Source organism: Ruditapes philippinarum, unplaced genomic scaffold (genome assembly GCF_026571515.1).
Source record: "Ruditapes philippinarum isolate M1 unplaced genomic scaffold, ASM2657151v2 ctg789_1_1_1_1, whole genome shotgun sequence".
NCBI classification, from domain to species: Eukaryota; Metazoa; Mollusca; class Bivalvia; order Venerida; family Veneridae; genus Ruditapes; species Ruditapes philippinarum.
Genome location: NW_026859418.1, coordinates 543,321 through 564,789, shown reverse-complemented (window position 1 = coordinate 564,789; position 21,469 = coordinate 543,321). Strand labels below are relative to the sequence as shown.

Here is a 21,469-nt window from a genome sequence, read left to right as displayed (position 1 = left end):
CCTGATGGAGGTACATAATAGTGGCAGAGATCATCTTTCATTTACTGCTGTAGTTGAAATCCAATCATGACTTTGGATTCTTTGTATGTGAGGAATCTATCAAGCTAATTTACGGAAAGCGGTGGTTCTAGTCAGGTGCTCATGTCTGAAAGTTTCATAAAGGGTATCTGTGGTCTTTCTTTACACTAAAGCAGGAATGTTTTCACATGACCTCAGTGTTGTTGAAACTTAAAATCCAAGAAAGCCAAACGTAACAAAATAGAGTTAAACATAATCCCCAAAGAAATTCCAACACAACAAAATTGAAAATGTTCATAAACCCTTTTAAATACTTACAAAATACATTATGGTAGATGGAAATTCCGACTTAAAATAGAGTTTAAGGTTGCAGTATTGCTCACTTAAATACTGTTTAATCATTCTTAGGGTATTGCCTGATTGTTAATTGTGTCTTTTGACAGCTTATCTATGGTATGCAGGCTTCATAACCTCCGATCCCCTCTAAAATTTCTTTTTTTTTTAGTTTCACTCATTGTATTCTCGTTTATGGTACATTTTTAACCTGGGGGTAATATGCCGCTTTCCATAGAGTGGCAATAACGTGTCACATTGAAGGTTCCATGATAACCGCCAAATGAACACATACACAGATGTTAAAAAAACTGATGTGTGCCAGTTCATGTTTAATATGAATGTGCTAGGAGGCGTGAACGGTAGCTTGCAGTTACCACTACCGTCCATGAACAGGTTTAGTCAAACTGAGCCTGCAACATTTTCATGTTTTCCGTGTTGGACTTTTGTTAAGGATTCTTTTTTCTCTATTTTATTACTACTATGCATTATTATAATGTGTAATGAAATCAAGCAATAATCTCTCTTCTCTCATTACAATTCGATAAAAGTTACTGTTGTTGTCGTGAAAACTGTCCTTTCTTAGGACATTACTTATTCTGCAAAAAGTCTCAATCTGAAACTTAAAGTGAGAAAAATAGCAAACTATAACTTTTCTGCTGAAGAAAAAAAGTAATACAACCTTTCAAGAATGTATTATATAGAAAGGTATGAGTTGCATCATAAAAATAATGGATACACGAACTTTGTTTGAAATTTGGCAAGTATCTAAACTGTAACCGAAACCTGGGTATAAACTGTAACAAAATTGGATCAAAGTCGCTAGGTCTATGCTGTAACCATTCAAAATTAACCTCGCTCTATACTGTAACATTGTTTATTTTTTCAAACGCATTTTACCAACAGCAAAATCGGTTCAACAAGTCATTTACTTTTATAAACGTTTCAAAACATAATGGACTATGGTTTTGTAGATTTACTTTAACTAGTCATGCTTATATAATGTCGGAATTGGAGAAAAATGCGTTTGTCTCTCGATTCAAATTTTAAAACTGTCAAATCTGCACATTTATGAGACAATATAGCGATAAATCTGCGGTGCAGGGTCTGAAGAAATATATGACTAGATACCGGATTCTGTTCCTTACAAGCAAAGCACAAAACATTTTTTAGAAACTATACTACTAGTAGTATGGACCTGAATTAAAATCACCTACCTCTCTTTCCATAAATAATCCTCCATCTTGAAAATTCTATACTGTAACCCAAAAACGCGATACTGTAACACGTTCCCTACGGTGTGCCGGTACAGACCGGACTATCTAGCTCGAGGGTAACTGTTTACAGCGGTAACGAGGCTCTGCCTCGTTACCGCTAAACAGTTACCCGAGAGCTAGATATTCCCGTCTGTACCGACAGCCGGTGTTTGATTTTTTTCTTGCATATTACATGTCAATTATTTTCGGAACAGAAATTATGAAAACTGATATTCTCATTACGCACTTTTTCCTTATAGTAGCGTATGAACATACAACTTCATTCATAACGGAAAAATGACGTCATCTTAAGAACGCGATTCATTCATAAAAGGCGCGCGTCAATGACGTCATTTAAAGCACGCGACTTGTCTTACATGGGGGATGTAAGACAGAGTTTACTAGCACCGGTGTAAACGGTAGATGAAAACACAATGGTACGATGGTGAAAACACGATGGTACGATGCTGAAATCGCGATGTCGCGATGGTGAATACGCGAAGTTATATCGCATTTTCACCATCGTACCATCGCGCTTTCACCATCGTGTCATCTTACCATCGCGTTTTCACCATTGCACTATCGTGCATCGCGGGTAGCGACGAAATAGAAAATCACGAGTGTCCAAACGGAACACCTTAGTATATAGATCAACGACTATTAAATATATGGTTATATATGCTATATATTATATGTTTGCATTTTTTCCCTCGCTTTATTTAATATATATATAAATTTGAAACTTTATATGTACGACGTACAATGCATAAGGATGGCAACTTTTTTTTAAATTTTTGAGTGATTGCCTTTGGTAAATTTCATGTTCCAAATACTAAGATCTAAAAGATACACAAATAGCAAGGGTGCGGGGTTCAATAATGAGAAGGCATACATTGTTGATAAAAATATAACATTGCGCATGACCACCGGAAGACGATGGCACGATGGTGAAAACGCGATGGCACGATGGTGAGAACGCGATGACGCGATGGTACGATGGTGAAAACGCGATGGTACGATTGTGAAATCGCGATGGTACGATGGTAAAAACGCGATGTAACATCGCGTTTTCACCATCGTACTATCGCGCGCCATCGCGATTTCACCATCGTACCATCGCGTTTTCATCATCGTATCATCGTGTTTTCACCATCGTACCATCGCGTTTTCACCATCGTACCATCGTGTATCGCGGGTACAGACTAAATAAAAAGTCACGACTGTCCAAACGGAACACCGTAATATTTAGTTACGAAATGCACATTATACATGTACTTATAAAATTCATGGAAAGTCACAAAAATTATAAGGTTCAATTCAATACGAAGAATATTAAAATGTTGTTTACCAATACATGAAAACAGGCAAAGGAAACAAAATCACATCTGTAAGAAACATTTGACAAGACGTTTTTGGCAAGAAATCATTTTTCTGTATTAAACTTTCTACTGTTAGATTTTTATCATTCATATTGTAGCATTTATCATAGGTAATGTGCAACTGAAACAAATTTCTTAAATAAATTTTAAGGTTATCGATGGCATATATTATTCCTTAAATATTAATAAGAATTGAAGTGATTGTCATATCTAAAGTAATGACGCAGATATACCGAGGGACACGCGCACAAACAAACGCACGCCCACAGATGTTTACCTTTGATTAATTGACCGCCACAATCACAAGAATGGATTCAGTTCGTATATATATTGTGATGAAAAATTTAAAGTTCATCATGTCTTGCCCCTTCCCTCGTTAATCATGTTTATGTGAAATAGTATATAGAAACTGCTTTTTAATTTCCGTCTTTTGATATATGCGTATGTATTGCAATCTATTGATCGAGTTATAAAATGTAAGCTAATGAGTACACACGATTTGTTCATGTTTTATTTAACCAAGTATGCAAATAAGTGAGAGTATAAATAGAATAATTGCATATTTATTAATTTTATTCCTTTATGTACATAGATCAATAGGTTATAGTGTGAGTATCTTAAGGTTAAAGCTGACCCAGGTAATAACGTGGTTTCTTGTAGAATACATTTCAAAAAGAAAGTTAAAAAACATACACAAAACACATACAATCAAAGCACTGCAAGCACTGAGGTATACATTGCTTGACATCAAGACCATGTGATTTTAATCTACTGAACTCAATAGAAGTCATCTTCTGGTTACAGTCAATTTCGAACACAAATCTAGGCTTATTTCTTCTCAAGTTATTAATAGGACAAGAAAGAGGTGTTGTTCCTACAGACTAGTGCTGTGTTTTTCCAGGCAAGACTATATGGTTTGCGAAACTGAAGAGCAATACAAAAATCAGTTTGCAAAGACCGGTTTTTTATCTGCAGTATACAATGCTGAAATAGTAAAATAGAGTCTTCAGTGCTTTTATCTATTACTTAAAAAAACAAGACCAACATGCGGGTTTGTAGTCTACAAAAATATGGTATTGAATGATTCAGCAAAGACTTAAAAAGTTAGGTGAACATTTTTGTTTACATGCAAAAACGCATTCACTGGAAAAAAATGCACTCCATAGTGCAATTATTGATTCAAAATAAAAGCATTTGTACTTGACAAAATTTAGGCATCAAAAGCCCTAAGCTCTAGCCTTGTACATTCTTAAATTTTTACTACAAGTACATTACGAAAATTAATGACTCCCCCCCCCCCCAACCCTCCCACAGGGCAAATTTTATCCCAGGGCTAAAATTAAAACAATCTAGGTAGAGGTCGACTACACAATGTTTCATGCCAAATATCTTACCTCTAGTCTTTGTCAATTCAGAGGAGCATACTGTTTAAGTTTTTTTTTTCTATACATGTATATACATTTAAGGAAATCCTAAGACACCATGGTGCCTGGTAAACCTTGTACCTTCAGACAAGTTTTTTTAAAGTTTTTTACTTCATACATACCATATAATGAAAACCTAAAAAAGACTCCTTGGCAGAGCCATTTTGACCCCAGGGCTATAATTTGAACAATAGTGATAGAGGTTAACTACACAGGTAAAGGTTTCATGCCAAATATCAAACATCTAGCCTTTGTCAATCCAGAGGAGAATATTTTTTATGTTTTTTTTTTCTATACATGTTTATACATTTAAGGAAAACCTATGACACCCTGGTGCTATTTCACTAGGGGCAACATTTGAACAACTTTTGGTAAAGGACGTACTGATGATATTATTTACCAAGTATCTAAGCTCTAAGCCTTAAACCTTCTGATAAAAAGATTTTTAAAAAAAAAGTTTTTTGCTATATACATATAAGGAAAAACCTTAATATTTATATGACCCCAGGGGTGAGGCTAATTTTGACCCTTGGGCTGTAACGTGAATAATCTTGGTAGAGGTTAACTACCAAATGTTTCATGACAAATATCTAACCTCTAGTCTTTGTCAATTCAGAGGAGAAGATTTTTAAGTTTTAAATACATACATATCAGGAAAATCTATGAACCCTAGTGCAGGGCTAATTTGACCCCCAGGGTTATAATGTGAAAATCTGTGAATGTCAACCAGACGTACAATGCCTTTTGCAAAATATCTATGCTCTATGCCTCATTTGAGTCTTTGAACAACTTTGGAAGCCCTTTACTCATGAACAACCCTGTCAAGTTTGGTTGAAATTGGACAAGATGTTTCCAAAAGATGTTAACTATTATAATGTATAAAACACACACACACATGCACGCATGCATGCACACACACACAAAAAGAGGGGAATCGCTTTATGCCAACACAGCATCTACATGCATCAGACCAGCAGTCCAACACATTTTCAAAAAATAAAATGACAATTACATTGTTGATGTGTTGAAAGCCTTGTGAAATTTAATTAAAAGCTTGATAATATATAGAATAAACTTTCATTTTTACATTCCAAACTGTAAACAAACAATATGAGGTATGGTACATGTTATGGTCAACCAAGTGGATCTCATTGGAGCTAGGTGGAGAGGAGTGTGGGGAATCCAAAGATTAGTAAATCATGTTTGCTTACTGAGTGCATCAGAAAGTATTTAAGCACTAAGTTGAAATTTATATGGCATAATGCACTTTATGTGTGTTAATATGCTATATATCAAAATTAAATACTCGCTATCTTTTTTTTATGTTAACTATAAACTTAAAGAATTAATAAATTTCTTTTATATAATCTATGAATTCAGTTTATAGTATCTTTTTTGGTTTGACTTTTATCACAGTCTGTGCTTTTTGTGATACCATACTATTGTTTCCGGCACCTTTACTCCAAGTAAGCAAATGAAGTAATTGAAGACCAGGACCTTGAGTGTAGTAACTTCCTTTCTGAGTGGGGGATCTGAACATCACTGTCTGTCCTGTCCACCATGTCTCGATATCGGATTTGTCTTGGTACAGACCACCCTGTCTCATGGTCTGCAAGGTCCTGCATGTATGGCCAGCTGGGACTGTTTAATGTCACCGAGGAGAACTCCATATAGTTTTTTGACAATCAATAAATATTTTACTATCCAATAGGAAAAAAAAGATTCATGTAGTATCTTTTTTAGCTAAATCCAGAGACACTCAGAATACCATACCTCAGCACTACCAAAAAACCCAGAACAATTGGAATACCATACAGCAGCTCTACAGCTTAAATATTTTCAGTCTCATAGTTCTATGCATTGACATAATCCACAGCATATTGAAATTTTTCCTTTTTCATTGGCACACTTAAGTAACAAAATGAATTGACTATGATTCAGTTATGTACCATCATAAACATATATTGGACCCTAAAAGTAACAGGGTGAAAATATCACAGGGTGAGAAAAATGTGCAGTTTGACCGGAATCAAACCTGAATCAGAATATTATACATGTATGTGGGCTGTACTGTCTCACTCAGCTGAGCTATCTAGCTGGCAATGTCAATAATCTACTACACATGGGCATAGAAGTCAAAGAAACATTCATTGATAATTTATGACCCATTATTTAAAGTAAATCATATCAGAAACATCCCTTGAAAATGATATCATTTCATTTTTGACCCACAGTTATTACGACTACCTCCTAATGGGCCTAATTAAACTGAGCCTGCAGAATTTTATAATTTTGCTGTCTGTCAAACATGGCAATTTCTTATGGGTTTCATCTTTATCTCCATTTGAAGGGATGTAACTCATGTTTACTAAATAGTTTGTTCTTATCTGTCTATCTTAGCCATTACAGACTATTCTAGCTGTATATAAACATAAAAAATCTTTTATATTAACAAACAGAACATAATAAGATGAAAAATTTACCAGTTGGAGAAATTCATCAAATGGATGGAGGTCCAGGAATGATGAATATGGATAGAAATATTTTTTTTGACTGGCTTTATGTACCTTCTAGTTATTGTGGCAAGAAATTTTATAATTATTCAGTTAAACCTGGTTTTTCAGTTAAGATTTCATCATAAAAAGATCTTCAGGACTCTAAATAAATTCATATTTGTGGTATCAGGGGAAATTAAATTACTATTTGTGCTAAATCTGATCATAAACATCAATCTAAATATTTAGAATGTACCTGTGTTGAGTGTCATATTTCACTCTTCACTTTGGTTATCCCAGGTCAACCCTTTTTTTTTACAAATGGCTTTAATTTAACTGCCCATGCAATCATAAGCTCATATATGGCTAATAATTTTACCTTATATATATCAATAGTCTAAAAAAGGAGTTATGGAAAAAAATGTTAAGGGTTGCTCAGCCTGACTGAGTGATTTGATTGTAAATAACATATCTCAAAATATATTTCTGGACTCAACATGCTTTTCAAAACTCTGTAAGAAAAACTGTCAAATGATGAATATTCATCTGGATTTGTTACCCAAAATCTGTGTGATTCTAGCACTTCATTTTTTCTAGGATTGCAATAGCTTTCTATTTTGTAAAAAAAAAATTTCACTTTCAGTTTATGTTCTGCATTTGCCCATGTAAATTGATAACTTTAGGTCCAGCACAGTGTAATAGGATATTTACTTGTATCTTTTCATCTTTCTCAGCCTTTCCACTGGCAGTCAACACTGGTAAAGTAAATTTTCATTGGCGCTTCCATTTGATAAAGTTATGTGATATGTTACCATTTTCAACATCTAAATGTCCAGGGGGTCTAAACGTATCTGCCATGATTGTCAGTTCGAATAATACCGATTACGAAGGCTAATTTTGAATAATATTGAGTACAAATCCTTAGTTCGAATAATATTGAGTACGAATCTTCCCCTTCCCGAAAATGGCTTTTGGACGATATATTTCACTAAAGTGGCAGAAATACTTCACACTGCAGGTGTGAAACAAATAATTGCATACTCCTCCGAAGCCACCACATTGATAGGGTTCTATTATATGCAATTATATGACAATACGTTTTCAGAACGTAAACTTTAATCCATTCATACAGACGCTTACAATGTTACATAACACTAAATAAGACATATATATATATGTATATGCTCGTTTTCTAAAACAGTTTGAAATAGAAAAAGTATGCAAGTCTATATTTAAAAGTAAATAAGGTTTACTTGTTTGATTTAATATTAATTTTGGATGTTGGACATATTTTTATACAAAGTCTGTCGTAATTCATTCATTCTTGCACGCGCATGCGTGGATACGAAGTTTGAAGCGTAGGTTTACACAACGCTTTTATGAATGAAATAGAAATTTTCATATTTTTTGCTTTCATGTTTAGAAAATGTTTATTTAAACTGAAAGTTCATAGTTTTGAACTTTCAAAGCTTATTGACCACTATGCAAACAGTATATTAATAAAAAGTGATCCTAATGTGACAATCCTGCAAAATGAGGATCTACTTTTATCGAGGTTTCATCCAAATGTGGATGTTGTTCAGCAAAACAGGTTAGGTGTACTAAATCTGAAATACAGCTAGAACTCTGTATACATTGCAAGCAATGTATACAAAAACGAAAGTAGATTATTAACTGAAAAAAGCACTTTCTTTTAAAGCTATAATTTAAGTTGTTTTTAGATTGAACATTTCCAATTAAGTCATTTATGTATCATTATAACATTTCTTTGTGATCATCATCATCATCATCATCATCTTATTATTATTACTATTATTTAAATTAAACTTTAGTTTCAAATTCAGTTAATAAGCAAATATCTGGGCGGCGCTGATATCGACATTCTGTTGCAATGAATAAAATCGGTGTTTAAAAATTGAGCTAATCATGTTGTTAAATCAGCGATTCATATTTGGTTAACGAGCTTTCCTTGTGTTAAAGGAGTTCCTGTTATATTTGTATCAATGTTGAAGACAATGTGGTCCATAAAAATGACAGGCAAGTGGGTGTACAAAACTAATGAACCTTATTGATGTCCAATTAAAATACGATGTTGTCTTATTTCTCTATAGTTTGCCATCTTTAATTGAACTTAAAATTATACTATTGTACTACGAACAATATTCCTGTAACAATATATTCTATAACATATGTCTACATGTCTGTATGTTGTTATAAATAAAATAAAATGAGACATTATTTCATAATTTCAATAAAGTTTAAATATACGGGTTTAATACGACACTTCATATATAAATAATTAAAAATAGATTATAACTTTTTGAAACTTTTTGAAGTTACTTTTACATAACATTTCTACCACAGCAACATTTTATAATCAACGAGTTCGAAAACGAGAAAAGAAAGAAAGAATGGTTAGTGCAAAGAGCAGACGCGGCATAAAGGTTTACACATACGTGTTATAATTTGAGGTACATATATGTACTTGTAAAAGCACAGACACTTAGTTTAAACAATATTTATTTCCAGAATTTACAAAACATAAATATACATTACAAACAGAATACATTGTATGATAAAATACATGGAAGACTAGTAATATAAGTTAAAGATATACAATGCTAAAGAATTTTTAACTTAATTAAATTCGGAAGAGGATTTGAAAACAAGTCTAAGACTTATGTAAATTCATTTCCTCAGTGGGTTGGAAAGGATGACGGCTGACTGGTCAAAATCATATGTAATGTTTTGAGATTTTGAAAAGTGAAAAAAGGGTTCCAGTGTGGAACTGAGTTGTTTGCTACCGATAAAACAGTTGACTTAGTATAATGTATAAAACCTGCTTATGAAGTCGTTCTGTAACATGCGCAAGCACTAAGAAGTGAAACGTTTGGTGGCGACAATGTATTGTTGGACGCAACTAAAGATATTTGTGTTATGTTCAAAGTTGAGATGTTCAGAGCCATATAGTAAATTTTGAACAGTTAAAGGACACTGAAGGTTTGCAAAGAAAGTATTTCTTTGAACTTGAAAGTTTGGACAAGAAAGAAGATAATGATTTACAGTTTCAATGTTACCACAGGAACAGTGTGAGTCGTTAACAATAGATTTGCGAAAGAGATCGTGATTTAACGAACTACAGCCTAGACGTAAACGAGTGTGAAGTATTTGTGCTTTTCTATCACCAGTGAGATAATATATGGGGGGCTTTTTAAGTTGGCCATTCAATTTTGATTTAAAGATTTCTAAGGTTGAACTTGATTTAATTTCATCGGGTAAATTGTTCCAGTCACGAATGACAGAGGGAAGAAAAGAATCTTGATATAGTTGAGTTCTAGAGTTTACAATCGGTATGTTATTGAAGTTACGTAATTGGTATCTATTTTGTGTTTGTTCAGGGATTATGTTTGATAAGTAATTTGGTGTTATGTGGTTTTTCATTTTGTAAAATGTTATTAGTTTATGTTTTTTCCTGCGAGTTGCTAAGGTTTCCCACTTTGTTTCGTTATAAAGTTTTTCAATGCTGCAAAGTTTAGTCGCTCCCGTGATAATACGCGCTGCTTCTATTTGAACAGATTCGATCTTTTGTTTTTCGTAATTATTACAGTTATCCCAGACAACATCACTATATTCTAATAGTGGTCGTATGACAGTAAAATAAAGTTTTGTAAGACAGACTCTGTTTAGAATGAATTTGAATGCTCTTAATATTTCAATACGTTTCCAAGCCCTGATTACAACTGACGAGATATGAGAGTGCCATTTCCCATCGTTTTGAAAAGTTATGCCTAAATGTTTATGTTCATCGAAATTTTTGATTGTGGTGTCGTTCATTTTTAAGTCAGGGTGAGGAGGTTTGCTTTTTTTGCGCGAGAATATCATTGATTCTGTCTTATTGGGATTGAAATCGATTAACCACGATTTTGCCCAATAATGTATATTTTGCAAGTCATTGGTAAGAATAGAAGAGGCAGAGTCAGGTAAGTCAACAATAAGATAAAGGCTAGTGTCGTCGGCAAAAAGTCTGATTTTTGATTTTACTTTACTGACAATATCATTTATATAAATGAGAAATAATAGAGGTCCTAAGATTGAGCCTTGTGGCACACCAGCTAATATATTACTCCAGTTTGACATTGAATTTCTAATAACAACACGTTGCTGACGATTTAACAAATATGAAGCGAACCATTGATGAAGTGGACCGGATATACCTATCGATGATAATTTACTTAGTAGGCCACGGTGCCAAACACGGTCAAACGCCTTTGAGATATCACAAAAGACCATTCTAATTTCTTTACCATCATCAAGGGCTTTACAAATATCGTTATAAATGAATATCAATTGGTTGGTGGTGGAGTCACCTTTTATGAACCCAGATTGAAATTCAGAAAGAATATTGTTTGACGTCACAAAATTGTACATATGTTTATGAATACAACGTTCCATGAGTTTACCTAGGCAGCTTAAAAGTGATATAGGTCTATAATTCGCGGGGGAAGAAGGGTCAGATTTTTTATAGACTGGGGTTACATGTGCCTTTTTCCAGTCGGTCGGAAAAAATGAAGATGAAAGAAGTTTGTTAAAAAAAGAAGAAAGTGGTGCAGCAAGTACATTCCTAGCTTCTTTTAAAAGACGGGGACTTATGAAATCAGGTCCAGACGATTTCGAGGGATTAATATTAGCAATTGAATCCTTTACGTCCTGTGGTGTGATGATAATATTAGTAAAGGATGTTGTTGGATGAGAGTTTAATGTTGGAGGATCCATGTTGTTATCATCAACTGTAGATTGTTGAGAGAAATAGTCATTTAATAGGTTTGCTTTTTCGTTATCGGTGTTTGCATGTTGGTTTTGAGTGATTAAAAGAGGTATGAAGTCATCTGCTTTTGTTTGTTTGAGTTCTGATTTTGCTAGTTTGAACCATTGTTTCGGATTTAATGTATTGTTATTAAGTTTTTCGATTAATTTATTATGATGCTCAGCTTTGGCTTTCTTTATTTCAAGCGTTACTTCGTTACGTTTTCTACGAAATTTGTCCCAATAATATTCGGTATTTTTCTTTTTAGCTATACTGTGTATTCTTTTACGAGAGCGAATTAGCTTCCGAATATTTGAATTAAACCAAGGGACATCATTTGGGCGGATTGTGACGTTTTTATTGGGAATCGATTCTTTTGCAGCATCTAAAATAGTATCTGTTAATAATGATGTTGCAATGTCAAGATTTTTCTATTGAAAGGATATTGTCCCAATTGGAATTCGACAGTATATTATTAAATTTAGTATAATTGCCTTCATTGTATTTCCATATGTGCCTTTTAAATGACGGATGTTTCGGTTTAGTTTGTTTGAGTATAGTGACTATAGGACAGTGATATCTAACTTGGTCTGAAATAAATGGATCAGAAACAAAACTTGTTAATATCGAGTTGGGATTTTTAACTATAAATAAATCAATAAGGGAACTAGATGATTCTGTAAAGTGTGTCGGCTCTGCGATTATTTGGTGCATGTTATATGATGACAATAGATTATTAAGTTTGTGTTCTTCAGGGTTAAGTAAATTGCAGTTGAAATCACCTGTGATAATTATGTTTTTATATTTTGTGTTGTATGCCCTATCGAAACTTTCTTCGAGAAGAGTCCAGTAGTGATTATTTGCACTCGGGGGACGATAGAACGCACCCAACAAGAACGATTTTGAATTATGTGTTATTTCAAGCCAAATAGCCTCGAGATCAGGAAGTGAAAGGTCATTTCTTATTTTTCCGAAAATACCATTTCGTAAGTAAATTGCTACACCTCCACCTGTTCTATTTGGGCGGTCGTAACGAAATGGACTATCAAAGTTTGGAATTTTAATATCTTCATTTTTTATATCAGAGGAAAGCCAGGTTTCGGTGAATACTACAATGTCATATGGTTGTGCTTCAATTTCAATTAGATCGATTTTTGGGCGAAGACTTTGAATGTTGATATGCATTATGCTCAATCCACTATTCAGTATATTATAGAGAGGAGAATCTACATCGTTAGACTCGGAGATAGAGGAGTTTTGCGAGCCTGGTTCCGGACCTGGGTTTGGATGAACTGAGCCAGAAATAAAAAGTAATAAAATAAAATATGATAGGAACAGGGGAAGAATTGATTTATGGAAGACGAGGAACTTGTGTAGAGACCTATTATAGTGCATTAAAAATTGAACGTTAAAATTTATGATAAATGTCGCCATGTGTCGCGCAATAAACATTACTTCATGTGATAACGTCAAGAGCTATGATATAGAGTTCTGTATCAGCGCGACACAACATCTCACAGTGCAAGAACATGACAGAACGCTTCAAGCAATTAAGTGGTCTGACAATTAACATATAATCTATACAGTAGCAAACAAATTTTATAATAAAATAATATAAAGGGATCATAACAGGTGACACGATTTAAAGAAAAAATGAAAAACTGAAATAGGATATCAAAAATAAATAAATAAATAAATAGAATTGAGTAATAAATAAAGATAAGTAGAGACGGACCTGATTGATATTCTCGATTTAGATGACGCACATGGGATGTTGAAATATAATAAGTTATTTTGTAAGAACAGCGGCTTATTAACAATGTACTATTGATAGATTTTGAAATTACTCTAAATAGAAATACAAATTAAAACAAGAGTACACATAAAACTATAGTTCTGTCAAAATAGAGTATATGTACTATCCTTCGATTTGTAACGTATACATGAAAGTAGGTGTAACACACAGTGCAATGTTTCATAGTCAAGTAAAATTAATAATATAGTCAGGTGGTTAAAGTGGCATGCCTCCAGTTTCTAATATTCGTAAAAGAAAATATATTAAATGGTAAAATAATCAACAAAAACTTAAAATTTAGTTTACATATATTTCCTTCGTTAAATTTGTGGTGAGGCTAGACTAAAATATTTCATAGAAATCGATAGACATGATCCATTTTTCTTTTTGATTTATTTTTTCTAAATTTAAATAGGTTAAAAATAGTTAATAAAAGTTTGCTCGAGCCTTAGATTAAATTTTGTTAATGTGTATATTTATACATGTATATAAGTTTACATACAATGACAACATTTAGTAAAATTCAATACAATTCATTTTGTCAGACTATAAAACTCTGGGGAAAAAGAGAGAAAAAAACAGCAACAAAACTATTTTGCAAAGCAAAAAGGCAGGTAAATCAAGTAACACGAATTCATTATTGCATTAGATTTACGTCCCTTGATCTGCTCGGGTTATCTTATAAAATAGTTTTATCAATAGTGATGCAAACAAGATTTACAAATATTCAGAAAAGGTATTACAAATAACAATGCACTAACATTATATACATTATCAACAGAATATTGCATATACAAACTTTCAAAGATGCATGTATAGGTGTAGTATGTCAAACTTTCATTTTACTTGGCAGTATACATTTATGTAAGGACATTCAGCATGTACGTACACTACTTTAATATTTTGATATATACCTATACTAACAACAAAAAAGTATGTAATGAGCGTGTGCATATCGGACCAAAACAGCAACTCAAATACAGATTTGACAGAATCGACTTTGTTAAATAAAATGTCATATTGACTATTTGGAAATTAATTTGAACAAGACAACAAAAGTTACTATCACAACGCGGCTGTATGCTAGCGTTATAGTTGAGTAGCCAATTTTACTATAACGATAAGTTAGTGAATAAAAAATCTCGTGCGGATTCACGTAGTTATGTAGGGCATACACTCTATTTACAAAGGTTACATAATATAAAGAGTACACGTTATAGTGTTGTATAAATACAGAATGTAAACATTTTTTATGTAGGTCAAATAATAAAATTTTTGCTAATCATATTGAAACAAGAATTGTTGTGCAGATCGGGTTAAGACCGACAGCTTAAGTATTTTATAATGCTGTGTTTAAAATAACAAGTTCATATGTCGATAATTCTAGTTACGAGAATTAATTGAGGGTGACATGTATTTCGAACTACTAGGAATTACAAATATATTTGAAAGCAGTGAAGTTTGATTTATGATTTGAATATTGATCCGTCTTTGATTGCTTCAATAGTTCTCATACTCTTAATGTGGACCTTCGCTCCTTGTTCAGATTTACCAGTCATAGGGTTCGTCGTCGTCGGAAATTGCGCAAAGACTTTAAATCCAGATATCCAAGTTTTTTGGAGAGTTTTGGCACGAATGAGTTGACGAGCCTCATAAGACAATTTTTCTCGATACGGTGTAATATTCTGTTGCACAAATATACCTGATCCGAGATCTTTCCTTGCGTTGTACACGCGTTGGCATGCGGCATGATTTGAAAATTTAACAATACACTTGCGATTGACGCTGAAGCCCTCCTTAAACTTGCCTTTTCTGTGAGAAACAAGTATATCTGAGGGGTCAATTTCAAGCACAGACACTTAGGGTGTGGAGCTCAAAACACCTTTAAAATCTAAATAAAATGTATATTTGTCAATCCCGCCACATGTACTGATCATATATAATTATACCAAAAAACTTAATATAAGCCGTTTTGAAAAAAAAAAAACCATATTTCAACGTCTATAATAATTATTGACGGCGCGTAGATATGCATTTGTCCGTATAGCAATTGGGAAAATTTTAGACTTGATTTTGTGCATTTTTTGGCTTGCAGTCGGCTGCAAACAATTTCATTTGGAAAACTTGTTCCGGTTAGGTGGTTTCCTGCTTACATCTGTTGGTGCATGATTGAACGGGAAACCAGCTGCAATCGTGCCAATCGCAACTTTTCGGCCTTTTCCGTCACTCTTCGGATTAATGATAACATTCGGAACTGCCTCGGCTATTATCTATAATAATCCGAAGACTGACGGAAAGGGCCGAGTAGTTGCGATTGTAATGATAATAGCCGATGTAGTTCCGATTGCAATCGTGACAATTCGGGCGATTCCGTCATACTGCGGAATCAGACGAAGTAATATTACGGAAATCTAAGCTATTTTAGTTACTTCGGTAATCCCAGTTTGTTTATATAAATAGGATTTCTATTTTTACTTGATTTATCGGTTTAAACCGTAATAAATTTTAAACGAAATTGTTCCGTTTCAATTGTTTTTCAAGACGCAAAAGTTAGTTTCTTTTAGTATTCCGTCTTCAAAGGGTGGTCCTGCTTACCAAATCACGCATGATCGAGTTATATTTAGACCGTAATTCAAAAAAAAATGTGATAATAAATTGAAACCAAAAAAAAAACAATTTTAAAGGGTTGGGATGAAGGCACAACTGTGCAAGCCTTTCCTTTTAAAAGGAAACTTTATTTTGTTTTAACAAAATCACACTGTTTTCAAATTTTCTATTAAAAATAGCTTTTCTAATGTACAACATGTCACGTACAGAGCTTTAAGGGATTAAAATAAACGTTCAACTGGAGTGATAGTGTCATGTTTGAATATCATATTCTTTTTATAATTATCTAATTTTATCTACCTAATAAATAACGTGCCATTGAGCCAGTCTATTGTCGATCGTTCTAAAACTTAGCCGTTGAGAGAGATAACGACTGAAGCAGTGTCACTCACTTCATTTGCTCCGCCTCTGTTGAAGTTCGTCTGCGCCTTAAATTGTCGCCAAATTCAATATGCTAGCATTTAGTCTTCGTTGACGGGGAGGGGGGAGGGAACCAGGACAATTATGATCAATATAACTTGACGAATTATTAAATTACAAGTTACAAAGCCTAAACCACACCCACTATCAGAGAGGCGGTTCTCACTTAACCCTTAGCTCAAGACAGACCCGTCAATAGTCTGAACAAGAGGTATCACTAAAATACGCAACGGAGATTATTTTGGCGCTACGGACGCAGCGGAAATATTTTTTGCAAAACAGGCAAAACGTGTGCGACATGTAATTCATTAAAATAATTAACATTTAAGTTATAAAACAGATTGAGTGAAAAAGTACGTTTATTTTAAAACGAATCACAAATATTTGCAATAGTTTATTTTCAAGGATTCTGTGACCAACGATTGTTCTCTTTTGCCTAGATTTTTTTACCATACCTAGATTCTAGGCGAATATGCAATCTTTTGTTTATTCAAGTAGTTTAATCTTTTATAAATAAGTACACAATACGTAACAAAGAATTGATTATATATATCAATTTATTCATAACTATTATTTGATATTACAGACATATTTGTAAAATAACTGACAGTTCGTCCTCAAAATAATTCGAACATTATGCAATTCACACCAATATTTAAATGGACATATTCTCGGCACATATTGTCTTGAATTCATTTTAAGTTTATCGATCATTTCAATTTCACTTGTTATTCAATTTATTTTGCTTCGACCAGACGTTTCAATTTTTGTCGCAACAGACAAACATTTCAGAATTTCAGACACATACCAAGAACATGGAGAAAAAATTAATTAGTGCTTCGGATATTCAGCTGTTATATAGAGAACGATTTTCAATTCTGATTTTGTACATTAGCTGTGACTGTTCACATCATTTGGCGACGTCTTTGATGTGCAGCATCAACATTTAACTTGTAGACGTTTGAAATATGAATTTTCTTTTCAAAACGGATCAGTACATGTGCTGGGATTGACAAATATATATTTTATTTTGCTTTTCCACTTATAAAACCCATAATACAGAGGAGACAGTAAGGTGGTCAAATACTCGCTAAAGAAAAACACCGATACTAGGATTTGCACGGCGCAGAACCAAGGTATTGAGCCAGCATTGAGGGGGCCGACAAAAAGGAAGGAACTTGGCTAATTGGGCTCCTGTCCTGTCTCCGAGGTGATTAAGCCGAGGTGGTTAATTGACCGGTGCGTTGTTTTTTTTGTCAGTGAATCGGCAACAGCACAAGAAAGAGTTACTTAAAAAATAGTGTAGACTTTTTGATCAACAGTGTCATGTTTAAGATATTCCTATTATAGTAGTATATTTTAATACTTTTACTATGATTCTGTGTATTTGCCTTTCTTGCAAAATGACGTTACAGTAATACATGTATACAATGAAACGCATTAACAACACGTTGCTTCTGATATAATTTCATCAACCACAAGAACATTTTATCTTTTATAACGTACATAATGGGGATAATAATCAGTATTTACAAAGATAAAATGGAGTTTTAAATTATTACAGGAGATGCCCTTAATGAATTAAAGAAATAAGCATACATGAATATTCAGATATGAAGCATTTCAATGAAATAATTTATACTACGCAACATAGCCTGTAACCATCCACTCATACATGTTAACATGTCCCTGATAATGAATCATATATCCATCCGTTCATTTACAAAAAAATGACATTATAAATAATCACACTGTACTTTGATAAAGGTAAATATTGTTACAAAGTCTATATCTCTGGTTTCACAGTCCGGTATCATTCAACAATGCCAAACTAAAGATGTTTTAATCATCCGGCTGTTGTTTCTCAGCAAGCTTTCGATATGAATTCAAAAACGAGTACATGATTTTTGCACGGTCCTGAGTCAGATGTAATCATGAACATATTTCCTCCCTTCAAGACAGAAACGGCTCTTGGGAGCCAGAGATGCTGTGTTAGCAGACGGTGATGCCTTTCAGAATCATTCGTACATAATATTACCTGCTGTACATTGCCTGTAGAATTACTACAGACTAGCAAGTTTCCATTATCGTCATAGTCAACGCCTAACGGGGCGCCCATTTTATCGTGAAAGATGCTCTGCGAGGTAAAACTACCTTCCAACCACTGTGATGAAATGCATGTCACAGTTCGTAGGCGAAAATCTGTTACGAAGATTTTCAACTCATCTCCATTTCTACGGACTTTTAAGTATCGGGGATCCGAAAACAACTTTTCTTTCATAAACTCGTCTTTTTCCAAAAAACACCGCATTTCAGTGCCGTCTTTATTCAAAATGCTGACAGATGATTCCGGATACCCTTCCCTGGAGACGACAATGCATTCTTCACTTAAAAAATCTACGCCAAAGCACTTCTGCTTCGTCTGAAGATTATCTGTCAACATTATAGAGGTATCTTTGATACAAAAGAACTGAATTCTCTTATCATAGGGAAGAGTTACACAGCCAGTGTTCCCTTGTTTATCGACAGCTAAACATTGTGGACCGGATTTCAAAACGAGGCTATTTATCTGACCATTGTTAATTATCCACTTGATACATTCATTTGCTTTATCAGCTATGATAAGGAAATCAACCTTTAAAAACAAGCAGTCAGTAAGCCAGCAGTCATTGTCATCATCATTTGCGCGCATGTTAATCTTATGCACCAGTCTTACTTTTTCACTCATGTCAACAAGTTTGTTGTCAGATTTTATGTTCACAAGTTCACCAAAATAGTCAATTTGCTTTGTTGTTAAGTTCTTATTCCTCCTATTAGGCAAATGTACAATACCCATGCTTTTGTTTTCACGTTTGTGTTTATCTAGAACATTTTTAAACTGTTCAAGCCTATCAAAATTGTCAAGTGCCAATTTCTTATGACATTCTATTGCTTTTTCCATTTGCTGGCATTCTATCTCGGTTTGGATAACTCTGTATGGCTTTGTTTTTACTGTTTCCTGTTTGAGTTCATTTAGATAGTTCAGAGACAGTTGTATTTGTTCATGATATGATTCCAAGCGAGTAATTCCACATCGAACGCCACCTAACATATCATCAAAGTTGTAACATTTTACTCTGTTATCCATACCTATCAATTCCTTAGCTTTATCAAAAAGTTCCAGATCATTTTTCATTATAACTGATAACTGACACAACACTTTTTTTAATCGGTCGACCAGTTGTTCCAGAGAATGACCTACTCCATACTCACCAAATTCATCGTCGAGTTGTGTCACATGTTTACAATCTACGTGCATCGTCTTCTGACATGTCCTGCAGCATTTTTCTTCGCAGTTTAAGCAGTAAAGAATAAGTTGTCGGAAAATGTGAATCTTGCAATTTTCAACGGCAATATGGGAGTTGTCTGACAAAACACACTTAACTGCAGAGAGGTTCAATAAAGAGTCTTTCGGGTGTGTATGCCTGTGAATAAAAGCGCACTGTACACAATATTTCTCCGTGCATGTGAAACAAACAGAAGTGGCTGCAACTTTTTGTGACACCTCAATACAATTGTCACAATACTCTGTTACACCTCTTACTTTCCCATTGCAAATTTCTAGCATTGTCACTAATTTTAGATTATTTTCGAATTGACTAGCCCATTTACTCACTTCCTGCGATGGTTTTAGCGGTGTTAATTCCCTCTTATCAATAGGACAATTAAAATATGTTTCTGAAGGTTTAATATCCGGAGTTTTCTTATCTAAGAAATCATATATATTATATCCGACCATTGGAACTGTCCGAATTATATGACATTGTAAACACCTTTCACATATATCATGTCCACACGGTAAATGTTTAGGATTTTCAAAAAGTTCCTTACAAAGTGGGCATTTCAAATGGGATGAAATGGCGTTTAGATCCATTGTAATATCACTACAAACTTATTCATAAATTTTGACTGATATATAGAGGTTATCAAAACCGAAAGTTAACCGATCCTATATATGGGTGAACTAAACCGAAAGAAGAATAAATACAATGTAAAATGTATATTTAATATTTTGATATCAAATATACAATATACTCCTGTATAATTATGTTAAATATACCTATTTTTCTTATATTAAGATCTACGTTAATCATGCATTTTTCAACACTATTAAAGATAAACGAGATAAAATTTAAGAGGAATGTCAAAAATTTCCGTTTAAAGATATAAATAGATATATTGCGTTGAATACAGAGTTTGACGAAGTAGCTCTTATTTTATAATTTGATTGCTATTTTTGATCAATTAATCTTGAAACTTGCTTCTGATACATCTACATTAAAATATATTTGTTATAGCACGATGGTTGCTCTGAACTTACTTAAGATAAATAACAATATTCTTTAAACTAGTCGTCTAAAGCTATGTACGGAAGTGCTGAGGGGACATTATGACTTAACAGTTGAAATTTAAGACTTAAGACTATGTACTAAAGAGTTAAGACTTACTATTTAATACTATGGAGATGATTAATACTCAATCCCGCGTCATGGAGGGAGGTTAGTAAATTTTCGTTGATAATTAGTCGCCGGTAGAAACCGGCGACTATATTTGTAATAGTTTAATATTATACCTATGGTAGGAGAAGCCCTTAAAATCTGAAAATAAAAGCATATCAATCATTGAACAATTAAAGACAACAATTATTTTTCAGTAATTACAAAAAATCAAACATATGATAACTTTGCCCAGTGGAATGAAATATGCACATATTGACGTCTTAAAAAGCAACATTACAATTTTCATAAAATGTATCAATAACGTATCCCCAAGGATCAGTCATTGAATATTAGAGATACTTTTACTTTTTTCTATGTGTCAAGCATTGCTATTTTATAATAAATAAATCATGAATGATATTTGAAATGACACTTTAGAATTATTTGGTTGTTTATTTTT

The 21,469-nt window shown here is 33.5% G+C and overlaps 1 protein-coding gene across 1 annotated transcript; it reads right to left on the bottom strand.

Annotated features, from left to right (window-relative positions):
• Window positions 1-17,070: 17,070 nt before the first annotated feature.
• Window positions 17,071-20,707, bottom strand: LOC132756441 (uncharacterized). Its single transcript, XM_060747515.1, has one exon. It carries the CDS (start codon window positions 20,442-20,444, stop codon window positions 18,396-18,398), a length of 2,049 nt encoding a protein of 682 aa, XP_060603498.1. The 5' UTR covers window positions 20,445-20,707; the 3' UTR covers window positions 17,071-18,395.
• Window positions 20,708-21,469: the final 762 nt, after the last annotated feature.